Source organism: Phodopus roborovskii, unplaced genomic scaffold (assembly GCF_943737965.1).
Source record: "Phodopus roborovskii unplaced genomic scaffold, PHOROB, whole genome shotgun sequence".
Lineage (NCBI taxonomy): Eukaryota > Metazoa > Chordata > Mammalia > Rodentia > Cricetidae > Phodopus > Phodopus roborovskii.
This window is the reverse complement of record NW_026126410.1, coordinates 40,711,093-40,731,102: the sequence shown is the minus strand read 5'-3', so window position 1 is coordinate 40,731,102 and position 20,010 is coordinate 40,711,093. Positions and strand designations below refer to the sequence as shown.

The window sequence follows — 20,010 nt, the reverse complement described above, 5'->3', positions numbered from 1 at the left end:
AAACAAAAGAACATATATGTACACATGAGACAAATATAAAATCATGGGACACACATAGATCCAAGGACACACACCAAACCAGAGGAATCAAGGGACATGGACAGAATCATAGACACATGGGACCAGGGTACATGTGTGGGACTAGGGACACACATGGGACCAGGGTACATGCATGGAGCCAGGTTATATGAATGGAATCAGAAGACACACAAAGAGCCAGAGACGTACATGTATTCAGGGACACAGAGGGAAACAGGGCTCATACACAGAGCTAAGGGACATGCATGAACTTTTAAGACACACATGAACAAAGAGACACATGGAGCTGGAGGACATGCATGCAGCCCAGCACAAAGCAGCCTTCTCGTCATATCTGTTACTCATACTCCTGTTTGCTACTGGCATTAAATTTGCTCTACCCTTGAGTGTAACCGAGGCTGACTGGGTTATGTCTTCTCAAGCCATAGTCAGAAGATATGGCAGGTCAACCAGTACAGGCAGCCAGTAACTACAGGCTAGCCAGGACCAGCAAGCAAACAATCTATGAGGGTGTCAAGGCAAGAATGAGAGGAGGAGGGGAAGTGGGCAGAGGTAGTTAATAGGGGCAATGGGAACTTGAGCTCAGTATCATGGGGAAGAGAAGACTCAGGGGAGGAGGACAAGAGTCACCTAGTCACCAAGCACGATGAAGTGCCCACATAATAAAAACATGCTCTGTATTTTTCTCATCATTGCCCAACAAAGCAATAATTCTAACACATTCAGAAATATGATGTGAAATAATTACATGAAGAATAACCACACATACTGTGGTACAGGAAAAAAAGTCCAAGTTTAAAAACATTTGACCACTTAAGGCCCCATGATCAGATAAGGTAACATTCATTCCCTAGCTTGGTCCCAATAATGACCATGGCTGGAAAAGACAATCCCCTTATTGCCCTTGGGGAAGTATGACTAATCCTCTATTGAGCATCCATAGGCTTTTCCATAAATTCTGAAATAATTTTTAGCACAATCAATACACTTGTAAGTAGGAAGATATTCTAACAAGATCACTAAAGAGTTAAAGATAAAGATCACAGGAACCTGGGAGACAAAATCAATAGTGCCCTGCCTGGTACTGTAGGCAGAAGCAATCTTATCCATTAATAACAAATGTGTCCAACAAAGGCCCTAACGAAATGCCCCGAATCAGATACGATTTTAAGGCCTAAAGCTCTGCAGAGTACAGAATGTCTCAATCATCAATGGTCTTTCTTCCTGCATAATGGTACATTGCTTGCCTGAAGTACATTTCAATCAGTAGTGCACACTCTCTCCATAGCCAGCATGCTGGGTAAACTTTAATCAATAAACAAATGAAAACAGAATAAGGTACAATTGCCTCAAGTCGACTTGAAACATTTAAGGCTAATTCCGATGATGGTTATGGGACTCAGGGCGCGTGCTAAGAAACATGCTGCTTGAAGGGTCACTATTTCTCCCATTTATTGAAACAGATGTTTAGGGAAATGACAAGCACATCAATGTGAAAGGAATGTTGGCAATCGGTCTGGGTATTTTAGCCAACACTGAACATTCACGGATAAATCTTCCAGAGCATGCAGCCAAGGAGTAGGGGGTGGCCTTCAAACCCAGCAAGCCATTAGGTCATGTGAAGCAAAGAACTCAGTGAGAGAGGAGGAGTGGGAAGTATTTCACAGAGGCTGGGAAATAAGGTTGCTTTAGCATCTTCAGTCTATCTGGGCACTTCCACTCAAGACCCTGACAAAAATATGTTTGATGACATTAAGATGCTGTATGGGCCTATGTTCACTTCACTAATAGCCCCTTACGCAGAATTTTGCCAAAGTGTAACACTAAATAATGATGTGGAAATCAAGATTTAAAAAAAGATTATCCAATTCCTTCATTTCTCCCTGGTCAGTGTTTTGGGAGAATCACTCAAACTTTCATGCAGTTAGTGGGTCCTACATTCCGAAAGTGGATTCATGTGATAGATAAAGTGGTGGCCAACCGTCAGCTCCAGCATGAGCTATTCTCATAACCTCCACAGGGCATCTTTTGTGTGCTTCATCGGCAGTCTTGTCCTTTGTTCAAAGCATCAGTTCCTTCCGGGAGCCCCCAGGCTCTTGGGCATCACCTGTCTACTACCCAGGAACTCCTACCCCATCTCAACCCACTCCCTGTCCTGCATCCTGGGTGCCTGGCCCCCACCCTTCAGTCAAGCTCACTGGAGGTGGAATCTGTTTCCTACCACAGAACCTCTCACCTGCTCCCAGGACCCCACCCACTCCTCCAGCTCAGCCACACTGATTCTCTCCCCCTCTCTTTTCTTTCTTTAGCCTCTTCCTTCACCTGGCTTTTTCCCATCTTCACTAAAGGATTATTCAATAATGCTCTTTTCAAAGCTATTTCCTGTCTTCCTGTCCCAACACAACTAACATTTTTCTCTCTTTGGATCCACACATTTATCTTTACATGAAATGTGTTTTTACTTTCTCCTCCTACACAGCCCTGGTTAAGCAACACAAAATGGGCTGTGCTGAGGCCCTGTTAAACCATCTATTTGAGTCTTAAACAAAAGCTCCTGCAGATGTGACACAGTTTGAAAATTGCTTTTTCCAGATGAACTGTTTGAGACCAGGTGATGGATTTGAGTTATCTCTAATACAAAGTGACATGGTACAGCAAGAGAAGACAGAAAGATACACATGGCAATTGTAGAAAGTGTATGCCTAGGGGACTGGGCAATGTAACTGCAAACCAAGACAGGCCACAGACTGCTGCTGAGCAAGCAGAAATGAAGTCTTCTCTGGAGTAATCAGAGAGAGTATGGCCTCATTCACATCATCACAGTGGACCTCTGGTCAGCACATTGTGAGAGAAAACAACATGAAATTACCTAGGGTAACAGCCCTAGGAAACCAATATCCAGATACACCACACTATGAGAACTGCTTCACAGTGAGAGTCCACAACTCCTGGGAAGTCACAAAAGATGCGAGTATGAATCTCCTCAGGACTGTGTCACCTCAGAATTATAGGTTATAAGGGACACGGGACAACTCAACTGGCAAAACCAGGATGCCGCGAGCAGAAGCAACCACACTGCGTGGGCAATTCCATTTCTTTAAAAGATGCTTTTTCATGGGAAATAAAAACTGCAGCAAAAGATTTAAAGGCATCCAAGAACTACCCAAGAAAACTGTACTGTTTAGACCCGTTTGACCCTACAAGATTGACGTCATGAGACCGTGCACTTCATGGTTTTAGGAAAAAATTTATTTGGAATTTTTTCCATGTCTGGTATAGCAATAATATCATAAAGTCCTTTTCATTAACAGCTACAGACTGAAATAGCCTAGATAAAATTATATAATAGCCTGAATTTGGGTCAACATAATTTGCCAATTGTGGGACAAGTTACAGGTATGTACTTAAAAGAGAAAAATAATATTGTGAAAATTGGTAAGTGTGAAGCTTAGATTATTGTTTATATTTCACAAAGCTTCAAAACTGTTGAAACGAGTTATTAAAATGTGGTGTCTGATTTGGTCTGATAATAGAGGCATTCCGAGGACAGACGTGTGGTTTTTATTTTGTTTTGTTTTCCTCACTGTAAATTGTCCAAGTGTCCAGGCCATAAAGACCTTACATAACTTTTGGTAGAGAACAGGAGAGTGAATGTGCCTTTCAACTAACTAATGCCATTAACTGAGAAGACTGCAGACAATAATGGATTCTACTGAATTGTGACGCTAGATGAGGATAACCATGCTTGTCATGGCAAGACCCTGGCTCTGTCAGGAAATGCCAAAGAAGAGTTTGTTTTCTTTCCTGTCTTTTTACTATTTACTGCAGTGCAGATGCCATGGTTTCAGCCCCTGACTTGCATGTCTGGGAGCACTGCAGCACCTGTTCAGTGAAGATGGGACAATAACACAGTTTGCATCCATACCAACCCCATCTTGGATCCTTTGTGAGCAAACACTGCTTGACCTGAGATTCTTATGTGGGGCATCTTCACGTTTGTCTTCATCCTACACAATGACCAGGTGAAGTCACGAAACAAACAGGAGCATCCATCTTCTAACGTCCCACATTAAACATGGGTCTTGAATTTACACTGTGGTCTCATTTCTTTATTTCTTCCTTACCTTTGTAGGATACAACAGGATGCTCAGCCCTCTGGCACTGGGTTGGATCCTGGGTCTCAGGGCGGGCAAGTCTCCACACTCCCAGGATTGAGAACAGCCATGCAAGGATGCAGGCTCCCTTCATGGTGGGCAAGGGGTCTCTGACTCTGGGAACGGGTCTTCTACGAAGCTCACCTTCTCCTCATGTGTGAAACGTACCTACAACACACAAGAGAATGGTCCTGTCAACATGAGTTCATCCTGGAGAATAGCATTTTGTAAAAGTCCCATCACTAACTTTCAAGGTTGTAATGTGTAAAGACTGTGGATGTTACAAAATACAAACAGCTTATGCTTGATAGTAGATTATGCTTCAGAGTATCTCTGTAGGAGTGGAAGGGCATTTGTGTGTGCATGTAAAACTCTGTGTGTATAAGAGTGTGGAGGTATATGGGTATGTGTGTATTTGTGTATTATTCTGTTGTATATGTGTGTTTGTGCCTATGTGTAGTACAGATGCGCATATATGGGTGTGAATGTGCATGTATAGGTATGGATACGTATGCATTAGTGTGTATTAGTATGTGCATATATATATATATATATATATATATGTGTGTGTGTGTGTGTGTGTGTGTGTGTGTGTGTGTGTGTATATGTATATATATGTATATATACCAGTGTGTATGTATTGGTGTGTGTATATGGGATGTGTTTTAAGTGGGTATATGTGTATAGTATACATATGTGAGTATTGTGTGCTGTGTATTTGTGTGTGTAGACTAGTCTTTGTGTGTATGGGTAAGATGTGTCTGTATGTTAGTGTGTTTATTGGTGCATTGTATGGATGTTTATAGAGGGTGTGTATTTATGTATATGTATACAGTACTGGTTTGTTGTGTATGGGTGTGTGTATGTATAGTGTATATATCATTGTATGTGTGTAGATTGTATGTTGTATGTTGCATGTACATATTATAGAGTGTATGTATATAGGTATGGATGTGTGTATAGGTGTGTATGAATAAATGAACTAAATCTGAGACAATCCAAGTTTAAGCAGTTGTAGGTCACACCCCTCTTTAGGAATGGTGATTAATCTCTGTGATCATTTAGGTCTGTCTTGGCTTGCCTGTGCAAATAGAGTTGACATTTAGTAAGTCTATCATTCCTTATCACCCACAAGTCCCTGTTTAATATGGCTACAGCCTTTGCCTTTTACCAACAATCTGATTAGTGCTATGGTTCACAATTCTTGTCAGTCATTCTAAATACAGTATAAATTTATGGATTATCTATCTGCAAAACTGATGAGCAAGTGTGAATCAAACAGAACATAAACTGAGCAACACCAGGTAGAATAAACTGAGACATTTTTGAGACTATGAAGAAAGTACTCTGTAAGGTAAGTCAAGCTTATACAAATAAATACAACTCTGGCTCTTAGCTTTAAAAGCAGCGAGAATGCCTTGGGAGTGAAGGGAAGGTGCCCCTGCCATTTAGAGGGATCAAAGATAGGCTCACAGAGGGGTCATATTTGAATTTAATATTGAAGGATAAAGAGGATTTCAAGAGATAGGGATTTCTGGAAAGTCATTCCACACCAAGGGGAGAGGATGAGAAAGTATCCTGAGGAGTGGGTAAGAGAAAGGCAGCAGTAAACATCTGTTCTAGAAGGTTTTACTGCACTTGGTACAGCACCAGGTAATACAAAGAGAGCAGAGGAAGAGCTGGGATAGAGGTTATGGTATGAAAAGTAAGTTGTGGGAAGATGCGAGGTCTTAGCAGTTAAGCCGCAAACTACTGTAGCTTATTTATCCTACAAGAAATATATAAGTAAAAGGAAAAATAAAAGTCTAGAGAGGTAATTGCAGAGGGATCAACAGAGGAGTAAATAAGTTGATTCAGAAAAACAAAAGCAACTGTGGCTGCAGGCTTTGTCCATCATGAGCAAAAAGCAAAGGTAAAGCGTAGCTGATGAGTACTGTTGGTCAGAATGGTCACAGAGTCCAACTTGCACCCCTGACCCATCAGGACGGCGCCTTCTACCTGGTGAATCTGGAATTCGCTGTAATGACACTCACTGCTCAGTAAACCACACAACAGAAGTCATAGCTTCTAATTACCAAGCCAGGCCCTATAGCATGATGGCCATATATCCTGCATCGAGAACACATTCCTCAGAGAGGGGAGGAAGCAGATTGGAAGTCCAACTCAGGGTTGAGACCACTTAGATGGTATGGGGGCTAGAACCCAGCATTGCAGTCACCATTGCTGAGACTGATCCCAAGCACACTGAGGGTCTTTTGCATGTATCACAAGCACAGCTGAGCCCTGCCCAAACCCCTGAACACCAATATGTGAAATGTTTTAAATGGCTAGTGTTCTGATGTATTGGATTTTGGAAACAGCGGCAAATTGACTCAAAGTGATATGAATGACTATCAGGATATGGCTGTTATTTATTTGAATAATATCCACTGAAGGCCTGGTGTATAGCAAACTATGATATTTGGTATTGTACATGTAAGGATTCTGATGCTGAATGAATCATGGAAAATCCTATAAACTCCAGGAAAGGTGATAAGGAAATTAATCAGAAGTATTATATAAAGCTTGGAAATGTTGAAATGATAAATGGGGTTGATCTTCACATAGGGTAGGCATGATAGTCAAGAAGGAGGTCACATTAGACAGGAGAGATCACTAGATTCTGCCCAAGGATAATCAGCAGGCACCAAGTGGGGCTTTCCACCAAAATGGAGACAAAAGCCATGGATCAAGAAACAAAGAAATTAGTGGACCAAGAGACATAGAACAAAATGCAGTTCCCACTTATGTTAGGTGACCAAGGAAAAAGCAACAAAAATAAGATTAGCAATGAAAGACTTGGAATTTGTGGACCCAAGAAAGCCATTTGGCACAAGCACAAGCTGCAATGTTGTACTCAATGCAGTGGCATCTAAATGGGCATTCAGGAGTGATTAAGCTGTTTTCATATATATATATATATATATATATTTAAATAAATTATTAAATAATATATTAAATTTGTATATATATACATACATATGGGTATATATATATATATATATATATATATATACACACACACACACACATTTTATTTAAGTTAGAAACAATATTATTTTACATACCAATCCCAATACCCTCTCACTTCCATCCTTCCATTCCCCTTACTCACCTCCTGTCCCATCCACCATTCCCTCCCCAGGGAGGGTGAGGCCTTCCATGGGGGTCATCAAAGTCTGTCATATCATTTGGGGCAGGACCTAGGTGCTCCCACATGTATCTAGACTGAAAGAGTATCCTTTCATAGGGAATGAGCTCCCAAAGACCATTAGTGCACTAGGAATAAATACTGATTCTAGTGCCAAAGGCTCTATAGACTGCCCACGCCTCCTAACTGACACACACGTTCAGGGGTCCTGGTTCAGTACTATGTTGGTTCCCCAGCAGTCAGCTAGGTCCCTGAGCTCCTACTTGCTCAGATCAGCTGTTTCTATGGGTTTTCCTAGCTTGGTCTTGACCCCTTTGCTCAATACTTCTCCCTCTCTACAATTGGATTCCAGGAGTTTGGCTCAGTGTTTAGCTGTGGATGTCTGCTTCTGCTTCCATTAGCTAATAGATGAGGGCTCTAGGATGGCATATAAGGTAGCCATCAATCTCATCGTTGGGGAAGGGCATTTAAGGTAGCCTTTCCACTATTGTTTAGATTGTTAGTTGGGGTCATCATTGTAGGTATTTGGGCATTTCCCTACTGCCATATTTCTCTTTAAACCTATAATGGCTTCCTCTATTACAGTATCTCTTTTCCTGCTCTCTTCTATTCTTCCCCCTGACTCAATCTTCCCAAACCCTCATTCCTCCCCCCTTCCTGTTCTCCCCCTCTCTTTTACCTAACTTTCTCTCCCCTGTCCCCATGCTCCCAACTTGCTTAGGAGCTTTTGTCCCTTTTCCCTTCTCCAGGGTCTAAAGAGATGGCTCAGCGGTTAAGGCCACTGGCTGCTCTTCCAGAGGACCTGAGTTCAATTCCCAGAAACCACCGGGTGGCTCACAACCATCTGCAATTAAGGCAGATGCAATTTCTCACTAGAGAAATTGGTTACACTGGCAGTGGGTGCCAGAGAGGCCACTTCAGCTTCAATTTCCCACGCAGACCACCTTGCCAGGTTTTACATGCCACAGTGGATGATGCAGCAGAATAGCCCTGGCAAAAGGTACAAAAAACTTCAACCTCAACTTAAAGAGGTGTTAAAATGCATTTTTAATATCTAATAAAAGAAGATGTCAAACCACAACTAATCAACAGAGATAGGGAAGGACACCGCATATTCATCAATGGAAAATAATCCACCAAGAGGAGGTTGTAATTCTTAACATCTGTGCACTAAGCATAAGGGCACCCAAGTTCTTAAAGAAATGCTACTACAGGTTAGATCACATACTGACTCTCACATAGTAATTGTGGGAAACTTCAATACCCTGTTCTTACCGATAGACAGGTCATTCGGTCATTCAAGCAAAAACTAAATAGAGAAATTCTAGAGCTAACTGATGTTATAAAGCAATTTAATCTAACAGATGTCTACAGACATCTCACTGGGATACAAAATAATATACCTTCCTCTCAGCATTTCATAGAACTTCCCCCAAAAAGGAACACCTAATTTACCATAAAGCAAGTGTTAACATTTACGAGAAAATTAGAAATACATCCCATATCCTCTCTGACTACCATGGATTAAATCTGGATATCAACAATACAATAAACAACAGCAAGTTAACAAACTCACTACTGAATGAAAACTAGATGAAGAAAAAAAATTGAGAGAGGAATTAAAATCTTTCTAGAATTGAATGCAAATGAAATAGAACACATCCAAACTTATGGGGCACAATTAAGACAGTTCTAAGAGGCAAGTTCTCCAGGAAAAATTGGAGTGCCTCCATAAAAAAAAAATTGGAGAAATCTCATACTAGTAACAACAGCCAACCTGAAAGGTCTAGAAAAAGAAGAAACCATGCCTAAAAGGAATAGATGAAGAGAAATAATTAAATTCAGGAATAAATCAATAAAATAAAGGCAAAGAAACATTAAGTGAAATCGATGGAACAAAGAAGATGTTTTTGAAAAAAAATTAAGAAGAGTGACAACTTCTTAGCTAAATTAGCTAAAAGAGAGAGAGGAAACAAACTAACAAAATTACATATAAAGGGGGCCATAGCAATAGATACTGAGGAAATCCAAAGAATCTAAAGATATACTTTAAAAAGCTATAGCCACCAAGTTGAGAAATGTAAAATAGAAGGATAATTTTCTTGATCCATGCCACATATCAAAGCTAAATCAAGACGAGTGATTTAAGACATATAAACATTAGTGAAATACAAGCAGTGATTAAGTCTCCCAACCAATAAAAGCCAGGATGAGATGGTTTTAGCAGAGAATTCTACCAGAATTTCTAAGACCAGTTAATATCAATACTCCTCAAATAATTTCACAAATTATAAACAGAATATTGCCCAATTCATTTAATGACATCTTAGTTACCCAGATACCTAGAACTACATTAGAATCCAATAAATAAGGAGAATTACAGAAAATTTCACTTATGACCTTAAATACAAAAATTCTCAATGAAATACTTGCATCCCAAACTCAAGAACACATTAAAAAGAGCATTCATCATTACCAAATAGGCTTCATCCCAAAGATTCAGAGATAGTTCAACATACATAAATAATAAATGTAGATATTATATAAACAAAACAAAAGATAGAAACACATGATAGATAGAAAAGATAGAAACCTCATTACATGCATTATGATAAAATTCATGATAAAAAGTCCTGGAGAAATGAGAGCTACAATGAACACATTTCATGAAAATAAAGGGAGTTTACAACAAGCCCATATACAATATCACCTTAAGTAGAGAGAAACTCAAAGCAATTCTACTAAAATCAGGAACAAGACAAAGTTGTCAATGCTTTACTTAGATTTGAAGTCTAAGTTAGACCAACAAGACAACAGGAGACCAAGAAAATATAGACTGGAAAGGAACAAGTCAAGTATATTTACTTATAGAAGTTACAATAATGTACACAAGTGGTCCCAAAAATTCCACCAGGAAACCCCAACTGACAAATATGTTCAGCAATGTATCAGGATACAAACTTGCCTCACAAAAATCAGTAGTGATTGAGTCCAGGGGAAGAATAGAGGAGAGCAAAAAAGAGATACCATAGAGGGAGCCATTATAAGTTTAAAGAGAAAATGGGCACTAGGGAAATGTCCAGACACCTACAAGGATGAGCCCAACTAAGAATCTAAGCAATAGTGGAGAGCCCTTAAATGCCCTTGCCTGATAATGAGATTGATGACTACTTCATGGGCTGTCCTATAGCCTTCATCAAGTAGCTGGTGTAAGCAGAAGCAGACACCCACAGCTAAACACTGAGACAAACTCCTAGAATTCAGTTACTGAGAGAGAGGTGTGATGAGCAAAGGGGTCAAGACCAGGCTGGAGAGACCCATGGAAACTGCTGACCTGAACAAGGGGGAGCTCATGAACCCCAGCCTGATAGCTGGGAAACCGGCATAGGACCAACCCAGACTCCCTGAACATGGGTGTAAGCCAGGAGGACTGGACAGTCTATGAGGCCTCTGGTGGTGGATCAGTATTCATCCCAGTATACAAATGGACTCTGGGAGCCCATTCCACATAGAGGGATACTCTTTCAGCCTAGACACATGGGGGAGGCCTAGGACCTTCTCCAAATGATATGACAGACTTTGATTATCCCCCATGGAAGGCCTCACCCTCCCTGGGGAGCAGAAGGGGGATAGGATTGGGGATTGCTAGGGGTAGGGGAAGAGAGGAGGGAAAGAGAAGTGAGAGTGACATGTAAAACAAGCTTGTTTCTAATTTAAAGTTTAAAAATGGAAAAAGAAATCAGTAGCTAGCCTATATACAAAAGACAAATGGACTGAGAAAACAATCGTATAAGCACCATTGACAATAGCCTCAAAAATATAAAATATTTTAAGGTAATGCTAAACAAACGTGAAAGACTTGTAATAAAGTTAAGGCATTGAAGAAAGAATTGAAGAAGATATCAGAAGATGAAAAGTTTTCCCATGCTTGTGGATTGGCAGGATTAACAGAATTAGCATCACTGTTCCTTCAAAAGTAATCTTCAGATTCAATACAATCCAACAGATTCCCACATAATTCCTTACACAGCTTGAAAGAACAAATTTTAGCTTATTACAGAATCACAAAAAAATCTCAGAATAGAAATAAGAATCATGAATAATCAAAGTACTTCAGGAGGTTTCACCATCCTAAACACAAATTTACTATAGGAATATATTAATAAAAATAGCATAGTACTAGCATAAAAACAAACACATTGATCAATGGAATCAAATTGAAACTAAGACTTTTAATCTACACACCTATGACACCTGATGTTTTATAAAACCATAAATATACACTGGAAAAAAAGACACTATCTTTGACACATAATGACAATCAAACTGAATAGTTCAATGAAAGAATCCAAATATATCCATACTTATTACCCTGTACAGAACTCAACTACAAATGGATCAGGATCTCAACATAAGACCAGATACATTGAACGTGATACAAGAGAAACTGGGAATAAACCTGAATTTACTGGTACAGGAAAAAGACTTTCTAAATAGAACATCATTAGCAAGGGCACTAAAATCAACACTTATTAAATGAGACCTCCAGTTGAGTGGTGGTGACACATGCCTTTAATCCCAGCACTTGAGAGGCAGAGGCAAGTGGTTCTCTATGCATCGATGCCAGTCTGGTCTACTGAATGAGTTCTATGATAGTCAGAGCTATGCAGAAAACTCTGTCTTTAAAACAAAACAAAACAAAAAACTAAAACAAAGAAGAGGAGGAGGAAGAGAAGAAGAGACCTCATGAAACTGAGAAGCACAAGAAAGAACATCATTGTTTGGATAAAGTGGCAGACTATAAAACAGGACAAGATTTTTACCAACTACATGTTGATGGAGGTATAATATCAAAAATATATAAAGAACTCAAAACTGAACATCAAGAAAACAAATAACCCAATTTTAAAATGGAGCATACATCAAAACAGTAAATCCTCAAAAGAGGAAATTCAAATGTCTGAGGAGTATTTAAAGAAATGTTCCTTCTAAGTCATCAGTGAAATGCAAATGAAAACTACTTAGAATTCTCATCTTACATGGATTCAAAAGGCCAAGATCAATAAAACAGTTGACAGATCATGAAGGCAAGAATGTGGAATAAGGGGGAACACTCATCCATTGCTGGAGGGAAGGAAAACTCATACAACTACTGTTGAAATCAGTATAGCAGTTCCTCAGAAAGATAGGAATCAATCTCCCTCAAGATCCACTTATAGAACTCTTGGACATATACCGAAAGGATGTGTCATCCTACTTTACAGACACTTTCTCAACCATGTTCATTGTTGCTATATTCATAACAGCCAGAGGCTGGAAACAACCTAGATGTCTGTTAGTGGATGAATGGATAGAGGAAATGTGGTATATTTACACTGGAATATAACTCTACCTTTAGAAAAACAAAATCATGAAATTCACAGGTAACTGGATGAAACTAGGAAAAGTAATCCTGAGTGGGGTAACCCAGACCCAAAAAGACAAATATATGTCCTGGTTTGTATATGAACATTAGCTGTTAAGTCAATTATAAGTGAGTTACATTTTGTAGAGCCACAGAGGTGAAATATATGGTAGGGACTGGGGAGAACCACAGGGACTGGGGAGGACCATACCCACTAGGAAGAGGAAATAGAATAGAAGGTGATGGGTAGATGAGAAAGGTACCCTGCTTTGAGACATGTTAGTGCAATGGTGGCACAAAGCTCAGAGTAATCAACCAATATTTGATTTGATTTAAAGTCTACTCTATGAGATGGAACCCATACCCAACTCTGCTTAGCTGATCAAGAACATGAGACTACATACCCCCGCAACTTGTGGTAAAACCAAATAATACTGGTCTACAAAAAAGAACATAGGGATGAAATGACTCCTAATGACCTTCCACTATACCCATAGATCATAGCCTTGCTCAGCCTTCATGAGAGAGAGAGAGGCCTCCTCCTGTGTTGGCAGAGGACAATCTGCACAGTGTAAGAGACCTTGGGACACTCAGCCCTAATTGGGATGTCTCCATCAAATCCCTCCCCCTGAGTTCAGGAGGCAACAGGAGTTTAACAGCCTGAGGGGATGAAGAGCACCAAAGAAACAAGACCTTCTAATCAGAAGGGACAATGAACATGTGAGCTCACAGAAACTGAGGCAGCACGCACAGGGACAGTAGGGTCTGAGCCAGATGGAGTCTCGGATCTAAAATGAGAAGTGAACACATGCCCCAAACTAACCAAGAAGCTACTTTCAATTGATCTGTTTGCAAATGAAAACTTCATTTTCTCCCAGGGAATCTTACCAAGAAAGCAAATTATTCTTAAGAGAAGACAAGATAGCATGCCCAACAGAAGATGGCCAATAGAAAATTGGCTCAAAGCATCTTTGGAAGTTCCTTGTCTGACATTGTGGTTTCAGAGCTTTCCTTACCTTTTAAAATTTCCACTTTTTTTTTTTTTTTTTTTTTTACTTTTTACACACACACACACACATATATTCACTTCTGGCTTTGTGTTTTTTTTATGATTCCTGCATGTGCAAAGGAGAAGGCCTTGGCATTTATATCTATTTCTCCTGACTTTTCTTGGGCTTTTACGTCTGTTTGTTCTATTCTATTCTGGTTTGTTTTTGTTGTTTTCTATCTTACTGTATTTTATTATCACCCCTTAGAAGTCTGCTTGATTTCTAACCAGAGACAGAAAGGGGATGGGGATCTGGATGAGAGGTAATACACATTTGCCATGGTAAACCTCAAGAAATACTTCCAATAATAGGTATTCATTGGGGGATATGATTTTCAGAATTTAATGTCACCTTCTTTTTTCTAGAATAAACTGCTACACATTATCAAGTGGTAAAGTGACAAAGTCGTCCACCATGTTCTTGTAGAATCTTGACTTTTCTGAGCATCCACCATAGAAAGCTAGCTCCTGAGAAATCTCACACTGGGTAGCCCTAGCTTTGAGGAGCAGGAAGGTCTTCCTTCCTAATGGCTGCAATTCCATCTCTTAAGGAGCCATGGGCTCTCTTGCCTCGGTGATTGGAGTGCTGTCTGTTGCAGGTGCATTCGATCTACTGACATTCCAGCAAAGTGATTCTCCATCCAGAGCCACTAGGTACATTAACCAACATCCCATGCCTATGCCCATCTTTGCAAAGCAAAAGCACTTCCAAGAATTGCCAAATTATTCCTTGCTGATACCCCCTCATTTAGATTTGTCAAAACCTCCCTCTCCTTAAAACTCAATCTATCATCACTACACAAAATATACTTTATATACATCTCCCGGCTCAGTTAGTATTACATCATTTCAGTACTTTGTCAGTAAAATTGAAAGCCACATTAATTATAACTATTTGCTGCATTTTGAAAACTTTATTTTGAAAGCCTTTTTAAAAATCACTGTCAAGAAAAGTTTTTCCCCTTATGCAACCCTACCAAACCAAGGAAATTAAATAGATATTAAGCAAGTTAATAAAAATGGTTTTGTTGTTATGACGATGTATTACAGGAGACAAATCTCGACTGTGACATCCATACATTTCAGAGAATTTACTTCCAAATCCCTGAAGCTTTTCTTTGGTTTCCTGGTGTGGGAGGATCGTTCTATAAGCTGGATCTAAATAAGCACAACTCTGTATAGAAGTGTTTGTGCACTAAATAACATTTCCAGATCTCACCCACACTGCAGCTGAATAGACGTAGGGGACAGAAAATAACTATTCCTTTTAGAAAATAAAAATGCTGTCAGATCAAAAAGAAATCAAAAGAATGAAAGCTTACTTGGGGAGCTTTCCTTAGGGAACAGCATCTAACCAGTTATTAATAAAAACAGATCCAACACAAGCTCAATGTATGTCCTTTCAGGGGAGCCCAAGCAGCCTCTAACCTGTATTGTAAAATTAGATCTTCTGGCATAATTCAGAGACATAAAGCCCTCCATGGCATGTGCCTTACCCAGTAGCATCTATGATCTCCCAGGTGGGAGGATGAGCAAGTTAAGATAGTAAGCTAACCCAGAAAGGTGGCCTCAGCAAGGACTTGTAGCCATGCCCCAAGCTTGTCCAAAAAACAGCAGACCTGTCACCAGATATTTGAAACTGATGAGTGAGTTTCTGTCTACCCCTGTGGCACATTACTGCAAGCTACAGATCTTGTCACCTCTGAAACACAAAGAGGCAGATTGATAAAAGGGGACAGAGAGAACTACTGAAATGACTATATTACAAACAGTCATCCGATCCAGTGGCGCTGTTCAAGGGGATTGGGTGAACTGTCCATCACGCATCATGCAAACATGCCTCCCAGTACAAGCCCTGCACCCACGTCACAGTCAGACATGGGGACTCTTGCAGTTTGCAGCTGCTGTCAGGGCATGAACCTGCCCCATCTCAAACACTCCTAGTTCTCCTGCTTCTTCAAACTATAACAAAATTTCTGCACCTTTTACACATACCCACGTCCATGAAAACTGCATATCATCTGCTCAGCCTGAAAGCCTCCTAGCCCTTCAGCCTCTCTAGAGAAACTCACAGGAAAGGATGCATCCTATTTGTATGTTGCTGATGCCATGCTTCTCACATCAGCTCAGATTACCCATGAGGCAAGGGGGAGAGAACTTTCTGTCTCCACACTGGCACCTGCCCACACCAGCCAGCCTGGCAGCTCCTGTCTAGAACTCCATCCTAACAACTCCAGTGCCTGGCACTTAACCACCAGAGATTTATCTGGACAGTCTCAGGACAGTTATGTGTCTATGTTTCCATTCTTTTTTTTTTTTTTTTCAGAAGCCATGGTGTTGAACTCATAGTCCGGGTGCCAAGTTCATGTGCTCCCACATACTGAATGGGCTGCATGGGCAAGTCATACAGAGCTAATCTTTAGTTAGAAGTTGTAATCCAGCCATCTCTTTCCACTAATAGGGTTGCACTGTGAGATGGCTTAGACTCTTGGTCCACATGAGACAATAAATGAATCAGTTACTTCCAGAAGTTGGTAACTCAAAGGAGAATTCAAAAACACCTGTGTCTTCATTCCCTTTGTATCTGATAAAGCAAGACCTCAATCACATCCCATAATGTATAATATCAGAAGTGAGGGGCAAGTCACATCAGAATGGGTTCAGAATTCTGTCTATGGCTTTGTGCTGGTTAAGCTGGCCTCTCTTCTCTGTTTGAGCCTATAACACTACCCATATATAACCAAGAGCCACTTTGGTCATGTCTGCAAAGTAAATACTTGGAGGTGAACAGCAAGACCAGGGAGGAGAGGAACTCTCAGGGCATTGTTAAACCAGGTGGCCATATTAAAAAAAAAAAAAAAAATGTCCCTCAGAGTCACACTCCAGGGCGGATAGGATAGTGTCTCCATATTCCCAAGCATGATCTATGATTCTCAAACAGGTGAAAATTTATTTCATAGGTTTCTATTCATCTTTTTAAAATAGATTATTTGTGCATGCTTTGGTAAATATAAAACAAAAGTTCAAAACAAAATCTGCCAAGAAGAGGTTCCTTTCAATGGAAACAAAAGACAGAAGTGGTATGTTTTTTTGTTTGTTTTCTTTTGACAGGATTTGAATGACAGCTTGTGGCAGCAGGAAGAAAGGGTCCCAGAAACTCAAGCTCTTCCTCCTCAATATAGGAGGACGATATCAAATGAGCCTGATGAGTGTGCTTTCTCTTTGCTGCAGCATCAGATATCCCAGGTACTTAGCAGAAATCGGGTTAAGATGAGGAGTGGCAGAAATGTAACACTAAGTTAACACAGTGTTCGAGCCGATAGACATATTAGCACTTCTCCAAAATTGTGACTGGACACTAATATCAGGGGAATTCGCCAACATTAAAGCTTCTTGTTCCTTATTGAACCTAAAGGGGAAACGACACAGCCTTCATACATTAAATCTTCAATTTTTATATCCATCTCTGAAAATGTGTATTGCTTTAATCCCCGTGCCCTAACATCCAAGGTTCAACCAAAAGCAATTCATTGTATGTGGATTAGTGAAATGATTTTAAGGATATGGTAATGAAAACACTTGTCAGACTTACATGGAGAAAGACAACAGGCTGCACCTCCTGGCTACTGAATAGGAGACAGCTGTTATTCAGAGTTCTGCCACATCTGAACTCCATGAGAAGGGATTCTACGGCTGTATAAAATGACCTCATGGTATAAAATGGGAGAAAGCAAACATTAAGCTATTTTACACAATTCAATAATAGTTCAGCTCCAGTGACCTTATTTTATACCTCTCTTCAAATGGAACTGTTATTAAGCTTTTGCCTTCTTCCCCCTGTTTAGTTCTAGATGGCCCCGAGGAACGATAAAAATAAATGAAGTCCATTAGATAAAATTATTATTTGCGCAAAGACAATATTAATTTTATCTGTCAGCAGGCTTTAAAACTAAGTGAAAGTTCATTCATTTTATTTCTGTTAGCTAAACCAACAAGAGCACTTTCTAAGAAAAAAAAATATACTTAAATAATGGTGCCTTCAGGAAATGTGACTATATGAACAATTTCTAAAGGACTTACAGGGAGACATTTCCTAAGGCGGGAGACACACAAGGCACACCACAGTAGTCAAGTTGTGACTCTCGCTCATGAAATATTATAGATGACTGATCACTTTTTTTTCCAGTTAAGACAGCATTAGGGACAGCGCCTTCTTGTGACAATCACTATGTATATTCTCTCTGGAAACATGCATGCACAGACTACTATGTTTGGTAGAAAAGACCTTTGTGAGGTCTTTCGGGTCATACCATTGGTTACTGGCATCTATCCAGTGACCTTATGAAACTGGACATCGCCATGTCCCTGGTGATGTTCTCTTTGCTGATGGATATTTCCTAAAACCTTTAGCTTGGACTCGCAGTGCCATAATTTTCCTCTCCTCCTGCTATATCTGAAGCTTCCCTTTCTTTGCTCCTCAGCCCGCCCTTGAATGAAGGTTCATACACAGCACTCCCTCGTAATGTGCCTCTTCAAGTAGTGGTGGTTTCACATAAACAGAATAACTAGGAACCCAAATATAACCCCACTCTATATAACGCAGGCCTATAAAAATTGGGGGACATCTTCAAATAAATGTGCCAGCTGGATCTGACCTACTAGGGACCCTCTGACATATCATTTCCAACCATTTCCTTCCTTCATGCCTCTGTTATACATAACAGACAAGAACATGTATATTCAGGTATCCACCCCACCATCCAAAAAAATCACACACCATTCCCATTCCTTCTCTTTCCAAAATGCCAACCATGTCCCTCTGGCTCTTATCTCAGAATTTCTACTGTTTTTGTTGTGAATACTTCCTCTGGCCCTAGTCCTGCACATCATATCTGTGCTGGCCACTCCTGATGTTTCTTTCTGCTTTTTTTTTTTTTTTTTTTTTTTTTCATTGTCCACTTAAGTCCATTAGCACTTATTTGTGCTACAGGCTTCATCATCCTAAGCTACAATTACTGTGCTCGGCCTCATTCTAAATCAAGGCTGTGAAGCCTCAGCTTCTGGGCTGAGTTAGTGGAGACATGCATACAACCATTGCTAGAATGCATAAGTGTCTATTAAAATGCTATGCCTGTTTGCTTTCTTCCATGACTCTGCCCTTCATAGTCACAGATGTTTTATCCCCTATTAAAATACTCTTAACATCTGGTCCAAATACATGAATTCCCACGGTTTTGAGAAATGTCCTTTTTAAATGTCATAATTTTCCAGTTAATGGTCAAAGGGATGAAGGGATTTATTGCAGACAGATGAGCTAAAAAGAGGAATTCTTGGTGCCTCGAACTGTGAGAGCAGAAGGGAGCTATGGCCACATACACAAGCCCTTGGGGTCCAGATAAGTAATTCCAGTTCTCATCATTCACCAGAACCACATGAAACAGTGGAAACAGAGAGGAGACATTAGCATTCAGAGCAGAGTAACTTTATTAAACTAATCATTCTAGGTTGGAATATAAATATCATGAAATATTTTCAGATAAAACAGACTAGTAATGCACTTAGAAAAATAGACTATTTAGTGAAAAGTTACCATACTTGATGTATTCAGATTTTTACCTAGGAAGGACAGTTTGCCTACCTGATATGGACATGGAAAGTTGTTACATTGTTTATTTGAATCTGTTGCAATCCTATCTGTCAAAACTAAACCAGAACCCAATAGCATTAATACATTTTTGGCAAGTATGCACAAAAAGAACAACATGTGCATCATGAAATGAAAATTTATGAGATCTTAATCAAAGTCAGAGATTCTAGTAGCTAATGAATAATAATGTATATGAAACGGCAAAATAGGATGTAGGTGGAATTTATACATGTGTTTCTTATACATAATCTTATATCATATACAGTCACCCTATTTTATTTTTCAAATACAGTTGTGAGTCAGTGAAGTCCCACAGATAGACAGAGAAGCTGAAAGGTTTAGGAAGTATGTCTCCCACCATGCTGCTGTCCTGAAAGTGTGGTCCTTATTTCCACAGTCAATATCAGTTTCACTGGGGATGGAATTTAACCAAGTAGCCACAGGATCATTCATTGATCTGGAGCCAAAGACTTCCTCGACAAGGCTTCAACCTAGAGTGGCCAGCCAGACTTCCATCCTTTGCAGGGT

General features: G+C 39.9%; 1 protein-coding gene across 1 annotated transcript in view; it reads right to left on the bottom strand.

Annotated features, from left to right (window-relative positions):
- Sema5a (semaphorin 5A) overlaps positions 1 to 20,010 on the bottom strand; it is a 415,024-nt gene that overhangs the window by 253,457 nt on the left and 141,557 nt on the right. Inside the window, exon 3 of the mRNA XM_051182617.1 lies at positions 4,164 to 4,361. Within this exon, the coding sequence (XP_051038574.1) occupies positions 4,164 to 4,287 (124 nt within the window). The 5' untranslated portion in view covers positions 4,288 to 4,361. The remainder of the gene's footprint in view (positions 1 to 4,163; positions 4,362 to 20,010) is intronic.